General features: G+C 39.4%; 3 protein-coding genes across 3 annotated transcripts; all 3 read left to right on the top strand.

Annotated features, from left to right (window-relative positions):
• Window positions 1–356: 356 nt before the first annotated feature.
• On the top strand, window positions 357–3304 carry LOC142388247 (extracellular calcium-sensing receptor-like). Its single transcript, XM_075473287.1, has 6 exons — window positions 357–499; window positions 584–872; window positions 952–1701; window positions 1786–2013; window positions 2124–2247; window positions 2400–3304. Exons 2-6 carry the CDS (start codon window positions 618–620, stop codon window positions 3302–3304), a joined length of 2262 nt encoding a protein of 753 aa, XP_075329402.1. The 5' UTR covers window positions 357–499; window positions 584–617.
• A 3999-nt stretch (window positions 3305–7303) lies between these two features.
• LOC142388246 (extracellular calcium-sensing receptor-like) lies at window positions 7304–10264 on the top strand. The gene is made up of 6 exons (XM_075473285.1): window positions 7304–7446; window positions 7531–7819; window positions 7899–8648; window positions 8745–8972; window positions 9084–9207; window positions 9360–10264. The coding sequence occupies exons 2-6, from the start codon at window positions 7565–7567 to the stop codon at window positions 10262–10264; spliced, it is 2262 nt and encodes a 753-aa protein (XP_075329400.1). The 5' UTR covers window positions 7304–7446; window positions 7531–7564.
• A 3783-nt stretch (window positions 10265–14047) lies between these two features.
• LOC142388245 (extracellular calcium-sensing receptor-like) lies at window positions 14048–16991 on the top strand. Its single transcript, XM_075473284.1, has 6 exons — window positions 14048–14190; window positions 14275–14563; window positions 14643–15392; window positions 15477–15704; window positions 15811–15934; window positions 16087–16991. The coding sequence occupies exons 2-6, from the start codon at window positions 14309–14311 to the stop codon at window positions 16989–16991; spliced, it is 2262 nt and encodes a 753-aa protein (XP_075329399.1). The 5' UTR covers window positions 14048–14190; window positions 14275–14308.
• The last annotated feature ends 1305 nt before the right edge of the window (window positions 16992–18296 follow it).

The following is an 18296-nucleotide window of genomic DNA, read 5'->3' as shown; positions in this document are numbered from 1 at the left end:
ATTTTGATGTCTTATATATATTTTTTTTTAAGTTTTTTTTTCCCCATTTCATATGCTGCCAGACCATTTAATTTATTACATACTTCACAACATTTTTTTAAAATATAAATAACCAAATACTGAATCTATAACCAGTCACAGTACAATCATTTCAGACAATGAAAACACAGCAAGGCTGTCGTCACTCATTTAACTCTGATTGGTTAAAGAGGACAGTGCGATAATGAATGTCATATTTAAATTGGGTGGCTCTTCCCCATCAGAATACATGATTGAAAATGTCACCAGCGATAACAGGGCTGGCCTTCATGGCAATCCTGTTGGGGTTTGGTATGCCGAAAGAAGATCCTCCTCTCTGTGAGATACTGGAGAGTCCAGAGTTTCCTCTGCTGTCTAAGGAAGGAGATGTGATAATTGGAGGAGCCTTTTCCATCCACAGCAAAATCACACAACCTCCACTTTTATTTACAGAGAAACCAAAACCTCTCAAATGTTCCAGGTAATTCTGAGTTTATACAGAAATATTGTCAAACAACTTTGATCTCGGTGACCATAACTTTGCATTGTGCTCTTCATGTCTTAGCTTCAACCTTAGGGAGTTTCGATTTGCCCAGACCATGATATTTGCTATTGAGGAAATAAACAACAGTATACTTCTTCTTCCCAATGTTACTATTGGTTATCGGATTTATGACATGTGTGGCTCAACTTTTATCTCAATGGGTGCTGCAATGGCTCTGATGAATGGTGATGAGAGGATTTTGGGAAAGAGATGCTCTGGTCAATCAGCTGTTCAGGCTATCATCGGAGAGTCTGAATCCACTTCAACTATTGTGCTTTCACGTACTACTGGACAATTTAAAATACCAGTGGTAAGATGGATATCAATGGGTATGAGTGATTTTACAGTATCGTATGCAAAGTCTGTATTTTTCTGTTATGTGTCCACAGATAAGTCATTCAGCTACTTGTGAGTGTTTGAGTAGCAGAAAAGAGTATCCCTCTTTCTTTCGAACTATTGCCAGTGACCGCTATCAAAGCCGAGCCCTTGCCCAGCTGGTTAAACACTTTGGCTGGACCTGGGTTGGGACTGTCAACAGTGACAGTGACTACGGAAACAACGGTATGGCTATCTTCCTTGCTGCAGCCCAACAGGAAGGAGTGTGTGTGGAGTATACAGAGAAATTTCACAGGGAACAGCCGGGAAAACTCCTGAAAGTGGTGGAAGTGATCCGAAAGAGCACTGCTCGGGTCATTGTTGTCTTCGTAGCCCATATAGAAATGAACGACCTCCTAGACCAGTTAAGTCTGAACAACATCACAGGTCGGCAGTTCATTGGTGTTGAGGGCTGGATTACTGCTGACAGCCTTGTGACTCCAACCAGCTTTAGTGTGCTGGGAGGTTCACTGGGCTTTGCTGTACAAAAGGCCAATATCAGTGGCATGGATGATTTTCTAATCAAAGATTTCTGGGAAGCAGAATTTCAGTGCAATGAGACAAAGATGGATGGTGTCACAAAAACTTGCAAAGAGAACCAAGAGCTAATTAAGTTTAGAGGTTATGATGATGATGTGGCAGAGCTGAGATTCTCTAGTAACATCTACAAAGCAATCTATGCCGTAGCCTCTTCTCTGCACAGCATCCTGAAGTGTTCAAACAGTCAGGGGTGTGAAAAAGCTATGGAAATTAAGCCCTGGCAGGTAAAATAATCAGCACAATTGTTTTCATAAATCATTTTATTGACATCAATATACTGATAAACAGTAATGTTTACTGCTCCTCAGGTAGTGGAGTCTCTAATGCAGGTGAACTTTACCATTAAGAACGGGGAACAGGTCTGGTTTGACAGCACTGGAGCAGCAGTGGCCCGGTATGAGGTAATCAACTGGCAGCGTGGATCAGATGGATCGGTCCAGTTTAAGCCAGTTGGCTACTATGATGCTTCCCTACCTCCTGGACAGATGTTTGTTCTTAACACTGAAGCTATAACATGGCCTGGAGGGAGCAAGGAGGTAAAAAACTTAACTGAGAGTAAAACTTAGTTCATCAAGTTTGACAGTAATGTCTCAAATTTTTGTTTAAGGAAGACAAAAATAACAGGATTTATTTGATCTAAAATTAGTTGCCCGTATCAGTGTGCAGTGAAAGCTGTCGCCCAGGAACTTATAAAGCCCTTCAAAAAGGAAAACCTGTTTGCTGCTATGACTGTATACCATGTCCAGTGGGAGAAATCAGCAACACTACAGGTACCACAGAGCTGAATTATAGTAATTTGCATGTTCTGTTTGCATGCTACGGTGTGTGTTTCATTCTAAAATTAGCCATGGTACAGTCTCTTTTTAACATTTTTAGGATGTGACTTTTTAAATTAAATTAGTTACATTATTTTTCATTACAGATTCTAATGACTGCAAAAAGTGTCCTGAGGAGTATTGGTCCAATCAGAACAGAGATGCATGTGTACTGAAAAATGTTGAGTTTCTCACCTTCACTGAGGTTATGGGCAAAATACTTGTGTTTTTCACTTTGCTTGGCGTGCTCCTCACCTTGATAGTAGCTACTCTATTCCTAATCAATAAGGACACTCCACTGGTGAGAGCAAACAACTCTGAGCTGAGCTTCCTGCTGCTCTTCTCCCTAATTCTGTGTTTCCTGTGCTCTCTGACATTCATCGGCCGACCCTCTGAGTGGTCCTGCATGCTGCGACACACAGCATTTGGCATCACCTTTGTCCTCTGCATCTCTTGCATTCTTGGGAAAACTCTAGTGGTGTTAATGGCATTTAAAGCAACACTTCCAGGCAGTAATATGATGAAATTGTTTGGGCCTGCACAGCAGAGATTCAGTGTTCTGGGTTTCACTGTCATACAGGTCATAATTTGCATCCTATGGCTGAAAATAAATCCCCCCTTTCCCTTCAAGAACACAAATAACTCTATGGAGAAGATTATTCTCGAGTGTGCTTTGGGATCACCTGTTGGGTTCTGGGCTGTACTGGGATACATTGGATTCCTCGCTGTGCTTTGTTTTGTGCTTGCCTTTTTGGGGAGAAAGCTGCCTGATAACTTTAATGAAGCTAAATTTATCACCTTCAGCATGTTGATATTCTGCGCGGTCTGGATCACCTTTATCCCAGCTTATGTCAGCTCTCCAGGGAAGTTCACTGTTGCTGTGGAGATTTTTGCCATTCTGGCATCAAGTTATGGTATACTTTTCTGTATATTTGCACCAAAATGTTTTATTCTTGCACTAAAACCTGAACTGAACACAAAGAAACACATGCTAGGGAAAATAAAATCATAAGGACTCAATTTTATTTATACACACTTTATCTTTTATTTGCATTTTTGTCCATTTTTACGGTTTTACTGTTTTTCGTTTATATTTGAGGCCCCATTTCATTCTTTTCCATATATAGTTGGATTTTCTTTCATTCCAAGTGGAAATCGATACAAAATCTTAAAAGAAATCAAATTATTCAAATGGATTCATATATTATATCAAAAATAATATTTACAAGAAGAAGAAAAAGAAGAATTTTAAGATTTCCCAAAACCATCAGTTGTCATACATATCTAAAATAGTAAAATATTTTATTAAATATGATTTAAAATATATATATTTTGACATTATGAAACGTGAAAAACAACACTTTATATCAATATAAATTATAAAATGTTGGTTTAATGCAATTTAACTAGTAGTTTAAGTGTAAAAGTGTAAACTTAATGTAAAATGTTTTTGGTGGGTAATTTAACTGAAACACTGAATCATTCTTATATGTTTAATGTGAATAGTAAAGATAAATAAATGAAAACACTACATCTCTGTCTGTTTATTCTTTTAAAATTAGTGCAATTTAGGCCTGAACCCAAGAGACTCACTGTCCACTTTGTAAACTTCTATAACGGATACATGGGTCAAGCTGATCATTACAAAAATATTTCAAGTACTGTCACAAAGGAGTGCTTACGGGATGACACAAGACATTTTTGACTAGAAGAACAGCAAGGAACTGTGGTTATGGAATCAGATCTCCCAGCTTGACCTAATATTTTTCAACAGTGGCCTCCTGTAGTGTTCTCACATCAGAAAAAGTTCCACTTGTTAGGGCTGATGTTTGGACCTTCATCGGAGATGGTATAAAAGGTTTGCTCATGGTCATGTTCACCAGCTGGACCAATGGAGCAGCCCATAATATCAGAGGTGGACAAGTATTCCCACTTATCAGTGTGCTTAACTTCAGTTTATGGAATGAAATGGACAAACATAGTTCACATAGTTCAGATCTGGCAGGAATATCTTGCATCAGACTTAAACCTTGGAGTGACAGGAGTCCACACCTACAAGCCATGAAAAATCGTAGGATTTGCAGAGGTAGAATCAGTGGCGGCCAGCATCAGCATGAGTCCCAGCCTCAGCAGCACTTGGCTGGAAGTCACGCCCCTATCTCTCTCCCTTTGCTTAAAGGGATAATCCGGAGTAAAATGCGCTTTAGATCAATTTACGAGATGTTGGGAGTACATACATTGAGTTGACATCAAAATCATGTCATTCGGATGTGTTTTGAGAATTTCGATTTCACTGTTTTTAGCCAAAAGTCGTTAGCCTGGAAGTGACGGGGGCATATCATGTCACCGCTACAAAATGCTATTTTTATACCTCTTCTACAGCTCCAAACAACATAACACTTACGTGGTAGTGAGTAGAGGGTCTCTAAAGTCAAGCCGAATTGTCCTGAGGTCTTCATGTGGTCGGATATAGAGTCCAGAATGAATTTAATCAAGCCAGTACCTGCTCTCAATCAGAGCCTCTTCCGTCAACAGGAGGCTACCTCACGCGAGACATCATGTCACGTGACATTTTAAAATTCCAACCTGTTTGTAAGCTAGGCTTTGCTGTTGTATACAACTTCATTTCACTTTCGAAAGAAATACTGGACTATGTTTGTAAAAAAAACGGCAACGAAATTGTGACTTTCCAGAGCGAGTTACTCCACACTCGGCAATCAACTACGGACTCACGTGATATGCCCCCGTCACCTCCAGGCTAACGACTTCTGGCTGAAAACGGTCAAATCGAAATTCTCAAAACACATCCGAATGACATGATTTTGATGTCAACTCAACGTATGTACTTCCAACATCCCGTAAATTGATCTAAAGTGCATTTTAATCCGGATTATCCCTTTAAGACCACTACTGCCAAAAAAAAAAGAGGTGGCTCTCCATTAAATGACTGGAACAATGTCACACTTTATAATGAACTTAAGCCCCGTTTCCACTATGCAGTCTGGTACGGGTCGGTTCAGAACGGTTCGCTTATTTCAGTGTTTCCACTACCACAAAAACGTACCCGTCCCATGGTACCCGTTACCATTTTTGTAACCCTTCTGCTTGGGGTACCTAGCACACAGGACCTGTTTCAAGCTCTGCTCTCTGTTGTTGGAGGCTGTGCAGCGGGAGCTCGATTGCGCTGTGCGAAACTAAAAAATTTTCCAGCTGAATGTCGCAAAAATGGCAGAGAGTGGTTTCACCCGGACTGCGAGCCAGTGTCGCATTAAGCTGAAGAAGCTTGGAGGTGGTTCGAATTTTGGATGCTATTTACGCTTCGGCACACACTCAGCCCATCCCTGAGGATGCCCTTTGTACAGTGGGAACGCAAAGCTGACGCCAAAGCGACCCGAAATAGCTCTATGACAAATGCATACAACAGACCTGTGTCTTCAATGGTATTTATGATGGGACACTGAAATGTCTTCAGCCAAGTAAATCCACTTCTGCTGCAGTTTAACATCTTTGAAAAAGGACATGGGGGTTTACAAAATCTGTTTTCGTGCTATTACAGTGATAAATGGAACATGGCAAAACAACCATTTTGACAGCCATACTTGCATCACAAGCTCTTTTGTCCTAGCCTCTTCTAGAACTTGTTGGAGCCCCACCCAGAACCCCACTCTCCAAGTAGTGGGGAAGAGTTGGAGCTGTTACTTCCAAACAGCCTACATAGAACATTCAGGCTGTTATAATCTCACTTTTCCTGCTCTACTAATTCAAAGCAGAAATCCTCAGCAATAGTGTTGATGGTTGATATTTGCTTGGGATATATCTTGTAAAACATAGAAAAAACCCATATGAGAATCTTGACGAGATGAAAAAGTTTAATTTTATCGGAGAGGAATTTTGAAATTTGCAAACACTGTTTCTATAGCTGTTTCACAAAATGTTGTGAGACCTACATGTTATCTTCATGTCCTTGTTCACACTGAAAAAGGAGAAAGTGGTATCGCAGAACATGAATCAAGAAATTATATTATTTGTAACAGCTCCACAAACTGTTCTGAGACTGCACTGCCATGTACAAGTTCATGGCAACATAATGAGCCCCTCAACATCCCTTTGATAAAACACGAGGCAGAGTGGACCAGAATATGCATTTTCTGGTGTGTTCCTCGAATTTTCATTGCTCTGTGGGTTGAAAGGTAAATGTTTAGCTGTACACAAGGCACCTGTGCATATAGAAAATACAAAAATATCCCCCTTTACAGAAACATGCAAAACCCTGGTTTGTTCCCATGCTTCTTCTTTTGTTCACATGATGTGAATTGATGTTTAACATTGAACTCTGGTGGAAAATAGTAGATCGTTTTTTAAATTTGGGGACACTAAATGAAGGAGAAATTATGCATTTCCAACTATCAACTCTTTGTTACATGTAATTAAAATCCACAAGTATTGAGGAGGCTGTGGCTCAGGAGGTTGAGCAGTTTTTCTGAAATGTTGGTGGTTCCATTTTTGGCATCCCCAGTCCAAATGCCAAAGTGTGCAGGTTCAGTTACTGGTTGTGTAATACTCCCTGTATGCTCAGCTCTTTCTTTGTAAGTTGATTTGGATAAGCATATAACACTTGAAAAAAAAAAGAAAAGTAAAAGATTTCCTACAAGAAGAAAAAAAGTATTCGTTAAAATTTTGATGTCTTATATTTTTTTTTTCCCCATTTCATATGCTGCCAGACCATTTAATTTATTACATACTTCACAACATTTTTTTTAAAATATAAATAACCAAATACTGAATCTGTCACAGTACAATCATTTCAGACAATGAAAACACAGCAAGGCTGTCGTCACTCATTTAACTCTGATTGGTTAAAGAGGACAGTGCGATAATGAATGTCATATTTAACTTGGGTGGCTCTTCCCCATCAGAATCTATGAGAATGAAAATGTCACCAGCGATAACAGGGCTGGCCTTCATGGCAATCCTGTTGGGGTTTGGTATGCCGAAAGAAGATCCTCCTCTCTGTGAGATACTGGAGAGTCCAGAGTTTCCTCTGCTGTCTAAGGAAGGAGATGTGATAATTGGAGGAGCCTTTTCCATCCACAGCAAAATCACACAACCTCCACTTTTATTTACAAAGAAACCAACACCTCTCAAGTGTTCCAGGTAATTCTGAGTTTATACAGAAATATTGTCAAACAACTTTGATCTCGGTGACCATAACTTTGCATTGTGCTCTTCATGTCTCAGCGTCAACCTTAGGGAGTTTCGATTTGCCCAGACCATGATATTTGCTATTGAGGAAATAAACAACAGTATACTTCTTCTTCCCAATGTTACTATTGGTTATCGGATTTATGACAACTGTGGCTCAACTTTAACCTCAATGCGTGCTGCAATGGCTCTGATGAATGGTGATGAGTGGATTTTGGGAAAGAGATGCTCCGGTCAATCAGCTGTTCAGGCTATCATCGGAGAGTCTGAATCCTCTTCAACTATTGTGCTTTCACGTACTACTGGACCATTTAAAATACCAGTGGTAAGATGGATGTCAATGGGTATGAGTGATTTTACAGTATCGTATGCAAAGTCTGCATTTTTCTGTTATGTGTCCACAGATAAGTCATTCAGCTACTTGTGAGTGTTTGAGTAGCAGAAAAGAGTATCCCTCTTTCTTTCGAACTATTGCCAGTGACCGCTATCAAAGCCGAGCCCTTGCCCAGCTGGTTAAACACTTTGGCTGGACCTGGGTTGGGGCTGTCAACAGTGACAGTGACTACGGAAACAACGGTATGGCTATCTTCCTTGCTGCAGCCAAAGAGGAAGGAGTGTGTGTGGAGTATACAGAGAAATTTAACAGGGCAGAGCAAGAAAAACTCCTGAAAGTGGTGGAAGTGATCCGAAAGAGCACTGCTCGGATCATTGTTGCCTTCATGGCCCATGTAGAAATGAATGACCTCCTAGACCAGTTAAGTCTGAACAACATCACAGGTCGGCAGTTCATTGGTGTTGAGGCCTGGATCACTGCTGACAGCCTTGTGACTCCAACCAGCTTTAGTGTGCTGGGAGGTTCGCTGGGCTTTGCTGTACAAAAGGCCAATATCAGTGGCATGGATGATTTTCTAATCAAAGATTTCTGGGAAGCAGAATTTCAGTGCAATGAGACAAAGATGGATGGTGTTACAAAAACTTGCAAAGAGAACCAAGATCTAATAAAGTTTAGAGGTTATGATGATGATGTGGCAGAGCTGAGATACTCTAGTAACATCTACAAAGCAATCTATGCCGTAGCCTCTTCTCTGCACAGCATCCTGAAGTGTTCAAACAGTCAGCGGTGTGAAAAAGCTATGGAAATTAAGCCCTGGCAGGTAAAATAATCAGCACAATTATTTATTTTTATTTTTTCATAAATCGCTTTATTGACATCAATATACTGATAAACAGTAATGTTTACTGCTCCTCAGGTAGTGAAGTCTCTAATGCAGGTGAACTTTACCATTAAGAACGGGGAACAGGTCTGGTTTGACAGCACTGGAGCAGCAGTGGCCCGGTATGAGGTAATCAACTGGCAGCTTGGATCAGATGGATCGGTCCAGTTTAAGCCAGTTGGCTACTATGATGCTTCCCTACCTCCTGGACAGATGTTTGTTCTTAACACTGAAGCTATAACATGGCCTGGAGGGAGCAAGGAGGTAAATAACTTAATTGAGAGTAAAACTTAGTTCATCGAGTTTGACAATAATGTCTCAAATTGTTGTTTAAGAAAGACAAAAAATAACAGGATTTATTTCATCTAAAATTAGTTGCCTGTATCAGTGTGCAGTGAGAGCTGTCGTCCAGGAACTTATAAAGCCCTTCAAAAAGGAAAACCTGTTTGCTGCTATGACTGTATACCATGTCCAGTGGGAGAAATCAGCAACACTACAGGTACCACAGAGCTGAATTATAGTAATTTGCATGCTCTGTTTGCATGCTACGGTGTGTGTTTCATTCTAAAATTAGCCATGGTACAGTCTCTTGTTAACATTTTTAGGATGTGACTTATTAAATTAAATTAGTTACATTATTTTTCATTACAGATTCTAATGACTGCAAAAAGTGTCCTGAGGAGTATTGGTCCAATCAGAACAGAGATGCATGTGTACTGAAAAATGTTGAGTTTCTCACCTTCACTGAGGTTATGGGCAAAATACTTGTGTTTTTCACTTTGCTTGGCGTGCTCCTCACCTTGATAGTAGCTACTCTATTCCTAATCAATAAAGACACTCCACTGGTGAGAGCAAACAACTCTGAGCTGAGCTTCCTGCTGCTCTTCTCCTTAACTCTGTGTTTCCTGTGCTCTCTGACGTTCATCGGCCGACCCTCTGAGTGGTCCTGCATGCTGCGACACACAGCATTTGGCATCACCTTTGTCCTCTGCATCTCTTGCATTCTTGGGAAAACTATAGTGGTGTTAATGGCATTTAAAGCAACACTTCCAGGCAGTAATATGATGAAATGGTTTGGGCCTGCACAGCAGAGATTCAGTGTTCTGGGTTTCACTGTCATACAGGTCATAATTTGCATCATATGGCTGACAATAAATCCCCCCTTTCCCTTCAAGAACACAAATAACTCTATGGAGAAGATTATTCTCGAGTGTGCTTTGGGATCACCTGTTGGGTTCTGGGCTGTACTGGGATACATTGGATTCCTCGCTGTGCTTTGTTTTGTGCTTGCCTTTTTAGGGAGAAAGCTGCCTGATAACTTTAATGAAGCTAAATTTATCACCTTCAGCATGTTGATATTCTGCGCAGTCTGGATCACCTTTATCCCAGCTTATGTCAGCTCTCCAGGGAAGTTCACTGTTGCTGTGGAGATTTTTGCCATTCTGGCATCAAGTTATGGTATACTTTTCTGTATATTTGCACCAAAATGTTTTATTCTTGCACTAAAACCTGAACTGAACACAAAGAAACACATGCTAGGGAAAATAAAATCTTAAGGAATCAATTTAATCGATACACACTTTATATTTTATTTGTATTTTCGTTCATTTTTAGGTCTTTACTGTTTTTCTTTTTTCTTTGAGATCCCATTTCATTCTTTTCCATATATAGTTGGATTTTTTTTCTTTCAAGTGGAAATCTATACAAAAGCTTAAAAGAAATGAAATTATTCAAATGGATTCATATATTATATCAAAATAATAATTACAAGAAGAAAAAGAAGAATTTTAAGATTTCCCAAATCCATCAGTTGTCATATATATCTAAAATAGTAAAATATTTAATTAAATATAATTTAATAAAAAAACATATTATTTTGACATTATGAAACATGAAAATCAACACTTTATATCAATACAAATGATAAAATGTTGGTTTAATGCAATTTAAATAGTAGTTTAAGTGTAAAAGTGTAAACTTAATGTAAAATGTTTTTGGTGGGTAATTTAACTGAAACACTGAATCATTCTTATATGTTTAATGTGAATAGTAAAGATACATAAATAAAAACACTACATCTCTGTCTGTTTATTCTTTTAAAATTAGTGCAATTTAGGCCTGCAATTTAGGCCTGCACCCAAGAGACTCACTGTCCACTTTGTAAACTTTTATAACGGACACATGGGTCAAGCTGATCATTACGAAAATATTCCAAGCACTGTCCCAAAGGAGTGCTTACGGGATGACACAAGTCATTTGTGACTAGAAGAACAGCAATGAACTGTGGTTATGGAATCAAATCTCCCAGCTTGACCTAATATTTTTCAACAGTGGCCTCCTGTAGTGTTCTCACATCAGAAAAAGTTCCACTTGTTAGGGCTGATGCTTGGACCTTCATCGGAGATGGTATAAAAGGTTTGCTCATGGTCAAGTTCCCCAGCTGGACCAATGGAGCAGCCCACAATATCAGAGGTGGACTAGTATTCCCACTTATCAGTGTGCTTAACTTCAGTTTATGGAATGAAATGGACAAACATAGTTCACATAGTTCAGATCTGGCAGGAATATCTTGCATCAGACTTAAACCTTGGAGTGACAGGAGTCCACACCTACAAGCCATGAAAAATCTTAGGATTTGCAGAGGTAGAATCAGTGGCCAGCATCAGCATGAGTCCCAGCCTCAGCAGCACTTGGCTGGAAGTCACGCCCCTGTCTCTCTCCCTTTGCTTAAGACCACTACTGCCAAAAAAAAAAAGAGGTGGCTCTCCAATAAATGGCTGGTACAATGTCACACTTTATAATGAGCTTAGTGGCAAAACCAAGCTGTGTATGGACCAAATTTGTAAAATAGTTCTTTGATAAATGCATACTACAGACCTGTGTCTTCAGTAGTATTTACGATGGGACACTGAAATGTCTTCAGTCAACTAAATCCACTTCTGCTGCAGTTTAACATCTTTGAAAAAGGACACAGGGGTTTACAAAATGTTTTCATGCTATTACAGTGATAAATGGAACATGGCACAACAACCATTTCGACAGTCATACTCTCATCACAAGCTCTTTTGTGCTAGCCTCTTCTAGAACTTGTTGGAGCCCCACCCAGACAGTAGAACCTGTGATGGGAAATTCTTATTTGCCCATCTGGTTTTAAAAAGTGCTTTGACTTTTCTCTGACCCCACTAACCCTGTCATCCTTTTGTTTGGTCATTTAAGGGAAACAGGTTCTAAATTTATCAGGAGGGGGTTTATAGTTGACAATTCCTGGGGAGTTTAGCTCAGGGGATAATAAAGAGGCGACCTCATAAACCCCTTTGTTATATTTGATCCTGAGCAGGGTGAGGGGGCCATTTGTTCTTTGTTCCCAACCTGAGGTTGAGATGACCCCCACAGTATATATTGGGTGTGTTGATTCTGTTCGAGGTTCTCTGTTTTCTCTGATTTTGCTCAGTGAAGGAGAGACTTCAAACGCTGCCTTTGAATAAACTTAAGGAAAGTCCGGATTTTCTCTTATTATTGACTTGTCTTCTCACCCACTTTGATAGAAAAAATCCACAACAAACCCCACCCTCCAAGTAGAGGGGAAGAGTTGGAGTTGTTACCTCCAAACAGCCTACATAGAACATTCAGGCTGTTACAATCTCACCTTTCCTGCTCTACTAATTCAAAGCAGAAATCCTCAGCAATAGTGTTGATGGTTGATATTTGCTTGGGATATATCTTGTAAAACATAAAATACACCATATGAGAATGTTGACGAGATGAAAAAGATTAATTTTATCAGAAGGGGAATTTCGAAATTTGCAAACACTGTTTCTATAGCTGTTTCACAAAATGGTGTGAGACCTACATGTTATCTTCATGTCCTTGTTCACACTGAAAAAGGAGAAAGTGGTATCGCAGAACATGAATCAAGAGATTATATTATTTGTAACAGCTCCACAAACTGTTCTGAGACTGCACTGCCATGTACAAGTTCATGGCAACATAATGAGCCCCTCAACATCCCTTTGATAAAACATGAGGCAGAGTGGACCAGAATATGCATTTTCTGGTGTGTTCCTCGAATTTTCATTGCTCTGTGGGTTAAAAGGTAAATGTTTAGCTGTACACAAGGCACCTGTGCATATAGAAAATACAAAAATATCCCCCTTTACAAAAACATGCAAAACCCTAGTTTGTTCCCATGCTTCTTCTTTTGTTCACATGATGTGAATTGATGTTTAACATTGAACTCTGGTGGAAAATAGTAGATCGTTTTTTAAATTTGGGGACACTAAATGAAGGAGAAAATTATGCATTTCCAACTATCAACTCTTTGTTACATGTAATTAAAATGAACAAGTATTGAGGAGGCTGTGGCTCAGGAGGTTGAGCAGTTTTTCTGAAATGTTGGTGGTCAGAGAATATAAACCTACCAGAGCTCTTAGATCCAAGGACTCAGGTCAGCTGGTCCAGTCCAGAGTCCAGACTAAACATGCAAGCAGCTTTTAGCTGTTATGCTGCAAACAAGTGGAACAAACTGCGAGGGGAGATTAAACTTTCACCAAATGTAGACATTTTTAAATCCAGGTTAAAACATTTATTTTCTCATGTGTCTATGCATGAAATCTGTGCGGTATCTTTGGATTTATCTAGACTGTTGCTTGTTTTTAAATTCATTTAAATTATTTTATTTGTTTCTCTTTATATTCTTTTATGTATTTTTAATGCTTCTTACACTCCCTGCTGCAATGCTTTTATTTTATGTAAAGCACTTTGAATTGTTTTGTACATGAAATGTGCTACACAAATAAATTTGACTTTGACTTTGGTTCCATTGTTGGCATCCCCAGTCCAAATGTCAAAGTGTGCATGGGCAGTTATTGGTTGTTTAATACTGCCAGTATGATCAGCTCCTCCTTTGTAAGTTGATTTGGATAAGGATATAACACATGAAAAAAAAAGTAAGAAAAAAAAAGAAAGTATTTTTTTCAAATTTAGATGTCTTGTATTTTTGTAAGTACAAAAGAATTATTTTTTTCCCATTTTATATGCTGCCAGACCATTTAATTCAATACATACTTCATAACATTTTTTTTTAATAGAAACAACTAAATTTCGAATCTATAACCAGTCACAGTACAATCATTTCAGACAATGAAAACACAGCAAGGCTGTCGTCACTCATTTAACTCTGATTGGTTAAAGAGGACAGTGAGAGAATGAATGTCATATTTAACTTGGGTGGCTGTTCCCCATCAGAATCTATGAGAATGAAAATGTCACCAGCGATAACAGGGCTGGCCTTCATGGCAATCCTGTTGGGGTTTGGTATGCCGAAAGAAGATCCTCCTCTCTGTGAGATACTGGAGAGTCCAGAGTTTCCTCTGCTGTCTAAGGAAGGAGATGTGATAATTGGAGGAGCCTTTTCCATCCACAGCAAAATCACACAACCTCCACTTTTATTTACAGAGAAACCAACACCTCTCAAGTGTTCCAGGTAATTCTGAGTTTATACAGAAATATTGTCAAACAATTTTGATCTCGGTGACCATAACTTTGCATTGTGCTCTTCATGTCTTAGCTTCAACCTTAGGGAGTTTCGATATGCCCAGACCATGATATTTGCTATTGAGGAAATAAACAACAGTATATTTCTTCTCCCTAATGTTACTATTGGTTATCGGATTTATGACAACTGTGGCTCGACTTTAACCTCAATGCGTGCTGCAATGGCTCTGATGAATGGTGATGAGTGGATTTTGGGAAAGAGATGCTCTGGTCAATCAGCTGTTCATGCTATCATCGGAGAGTCTGAATCCACTTCAACTATTGTGCTTTCACGTACTACTGGACCATTTAAAATACCAGTGGTAAGATGGATGTCAATGGGTATGAGTGATTTTACAGTATCGTATGCAAAGTCTGCATTTTTCTGTCATGTGTCCACAGATAAGTCATTCAGCTACTTGTGAGTGTTTGAGTAGCAGAAAAGAGTATCCCTCTTTCTTTCGAACTATTGCCAGTGACCGCTATCAAAGCCGAGCCCTTGCCCAGCTGGTTAAACACTTTGGCTGGACCTGGGTTGGGGCTGTCAACAGTGACAGTGACTACGGAAACAACGGTATGGCTATCTTCCTTGCTGCAGCCCAACAGGAAGGAGTGTGTGTGGAGTATACAGAGAAATTTCACAGGGCAGAGCCGGAAAAACTCCTGAAAGTGGTGGAAGTGATCCGAAAGAGCACTGCTCGGGTCATTGTTGCCTTCATGGCCCACGTAGAAATGAACAACCTCCTAGACCAGTTAAGTCTGAACAACATCACAGGTCGGCAGTTCATTGGTGTTGAGGCCTGGATCACTGCTGACAGCCTTGTGACTCCAACCAGCTTTAGTGTGCTGGGAGGTTCACTGGGCTTTGATGTACAAAAGGCCAATATCAGTGGCATGGATGATTTTCTAATCAAAGATTTCTGGGAAACAGAATTTCAGTGCAATGAGACAAAGATGGATGGTGTTACAAAAACTTGCAAAGAGAACGAAGATCTAATTAAGTTTAGAGATTATGATGATGATGTGGCAAAAATTAGAGTCATTAGTAACATCTACAAAGCAATCTATGCCGTAGCCTCTTCTCTGCACAGCATCCTGAAGTGTTCAAACAGTCAGGGGTGTGAAAAAGCTATGGAAATTAAGCCCTGGCAGGTAAAATAATAAGCACAATTGTTTTCATAAATCGCTTTATTGACATCAATATACTGATAAACAGTAATGTTAATTGCTCCTCAGGTAGTGGAGTCTCTAATGCAGGTGAACGTTACCATTAAGAACGGGGAACAGGTCTGGTTTGACAGCACTGGAGCAGCAGTGGCCCGGTATGAGGTAATCAACTGGCAGCGTGGATCAGATGGATCGGTCCAGTTTAAGCCAGTCGGCTACTATGATGCTTCCCTACCTCCTGGACAGATGTTTTTTCTTAACACTGAAGATATAACATGGCCTGGAGGGAGCAAGGAGGTAACTTAATTGAGAGTAAAACTTAGTTCATCGAGTTTGACAATAATGTCTCAAATTGTTGTTTAAGGAAGACAAAAATAACAGGATTTATTTGATCTAAAATTAGTTGCCTGTATCAGTGTGCAGTGAGAGCTGTCGTCCAGGAACTTATAAAGCCCTTCAAAAAGGAAAACCTGTTTGCTGCTATGACTGTATACCATGTCCAGTGGGAGAAATCAGCAACACTACAGGTACCACAGAGCTGAATTATAGTAATTTGCATGCTCTGTTTGCATGCTACGGTGTGTGTTTCATTCTAAAATTAGCCATGGTACAGTCTCTTGTTAACATTTTTAGGATGTGACTTATTAAATTAAATTAGTTACATTATTTTTCATTACAGATTCTAATGACTGCAAAAAGTGTCCTGAGGAGTATTGGTCCAATCAGAACAGAGATGCATGTGTACTGAAAAATGTTGAGTTTCTCACCTTCACTGAGGTTATGGGCAAAATACTTGTGTTTTTCACTTTGCTTGGCGTGCTCCTCACCTTGATAGTAGCTACTCTATTCCTAATCAATAAGGACACTCCACTGGTGAGAGCAAACAACTCTGAGCTGAGCTTCCTGCTGCTCTTCTCCTTAACTCTGTGTTTCCTGTGCTCTCTGACATTCATCGGCCGACCCTCTGAGTGGTCCTGCATGCTGCGACACACAGCATTTGGCATCACCTTTGTCCTCTGCATCTCTTGCATTCTTGGGAAAACTATAGTGGTGTTAATGGCATTTAAAGCAACACTTCCAGGCAGTAATATGATGAAATGGTTTGGGCCTGCACAGCAGAGATTCAGTGTTCTGGGTTTCACTGTCATACAGGTCATAATTTGCATCCTATGGCTGAAAATAAATCCCCCCTTTCCCTTCAAGAACACAAATAACTCTATGGAGAAGATTATTCTCGAGTGTGCTTTGGGATCACCTGTTGGGTTCTGGGCTGTACTGGGATACATTGGATTCCTCGCTGTGCTTTGTTTTGTGCTTGCCTTTTTGGGGAGAAAGCTGCCTGATAACTTTAATGAAGCTAAATTTATCACCTTCAGCATGTTGATATTCTGCGCGGTCTGGATCACCTTTATCCCAGCTTATGTCAGCTCTCCAGGGAAGTTCACTGTTGCTGTGGAGATTTTTGCCATTCTGGCATCAAGTTATGGTATACTTTTCTGTATATTTGCACCAAAATGTTTTATTCTTGCATTAAAACCTGAACTGAACACAAAGAAACACATGCTAGGGAAAACAAAATCATAAGGACTCAATTTTATTTATACACACTTTATATTTTATTTGTATCTTCGTTCATTTTTAGGGTTTTACTGTTTTTTGTTTATCTTTGAGATTCAAAATGAGTTTATATTCTATAATAATAGCAATAATAGTAGTAAGAAGAAGAAGAAAAAGAAGAATTTTAAGATTTATCAAATCCATCACTTGTCGTAGATTTCTTAAATATCAAAGAATTTAATTAGATATCATGAAATACCAACAAGTTATTTTGTCTTAATTGAATATTATGAAAAACAAAATTTTATAACAATGAATATTATAAAATGTTGGTTTAATGTAATTTAACAATTTGTTTTAGTGTAAAAGTGTAAAATGTTTTTGGTGGGTAATTTAACTGAAACACTAACTCAATTTTTGTTTATGATAAATAGTAAAGATAAATAAAAAAGACACTACATCTTTGTTTGTTTCTTATTTTAAATTAATGCAATTTTGGCCAGCACATAAGAGAGTCACGGTCTACTTTGTAAACTTCTAAAATGGACATGGGTCAAGCTGATCATTACAAAAAATTTTCAAGTACTGTCACAAAGGAGTGCTTATGGGATGACACAAGACATTTGTGACCAGAAGAACAGCAAGGAACTGTGGTTATGGAATCAGATCTCCCAGCTCAACCTAATATCCTTCAACAGTGGCCTCCTGTAGTGCTCTAACACCAGAAAAAGTGCCACATGTTTGGGTTGATGTTTGGACCTTCACCGGAGATGGTATGGTATGGTAGGTTTGCTCATGACCACGTTCACCAGCTGGACCAATGGAGCAGCCCATAGTATCAGAGGTGGACTAGTATTCCCACTTATTACTGTGCTTAACCTCAGTTGTTGGCTGGGGTGTCACGCCCCTATCTCTCTCAAAATTAAATCTAAACTCTCTTAGGAACACATTGTTCATTTTTTTTTTATCTTCCATGACATTGCTCAATTAAAGTAGCAAGCTGGAAGAATGAAATGTGGCTGACATGGTCAGAGAGTCTTGTTGGAAAGCCATGCTGTTATCCCAAACCATAACCATGTAGTTTTTATTGTCCAAACATACCATTGAACCCCTGTGTCTTCTGATAGGACACTGAAATGTCAGGACACGGGGGTTTACAAAATATGTTTTCATGCTATTACAGTGATAAATGGAACATGGCAAAACAACCATTTTGACAGCCATACTTGCATCACAAGCTCTTTTGTGCTAGCCTCTCCTAGAACTTGTTAGAGCCCTACCCAGCCAGTAGAACCCCAACCTTGTTGGAGCTGTTACCTCCAAACAGCCTAC

The sequence above is a fragment of the Odontesthes bonariensis genome, chromosome 9, assembly GCF_027942865.1.
Source record: "Odontesthes bonariensis isolate fOdoBon6 chromosome 9, fOdoBon6.hap1, whole genome shotgun sequence".
Classification (NCBI taxonomy): domain Eukaryota; kingdom Metazoa; phylum Chordata; class Actinopteri; order Atheriniformes; family Atherinopsidae; genus Odontesthes; species Odontesthes bonariensis.
This window is presented reverse-complemented; position numbering and strand designations above follow the sequence as displayed.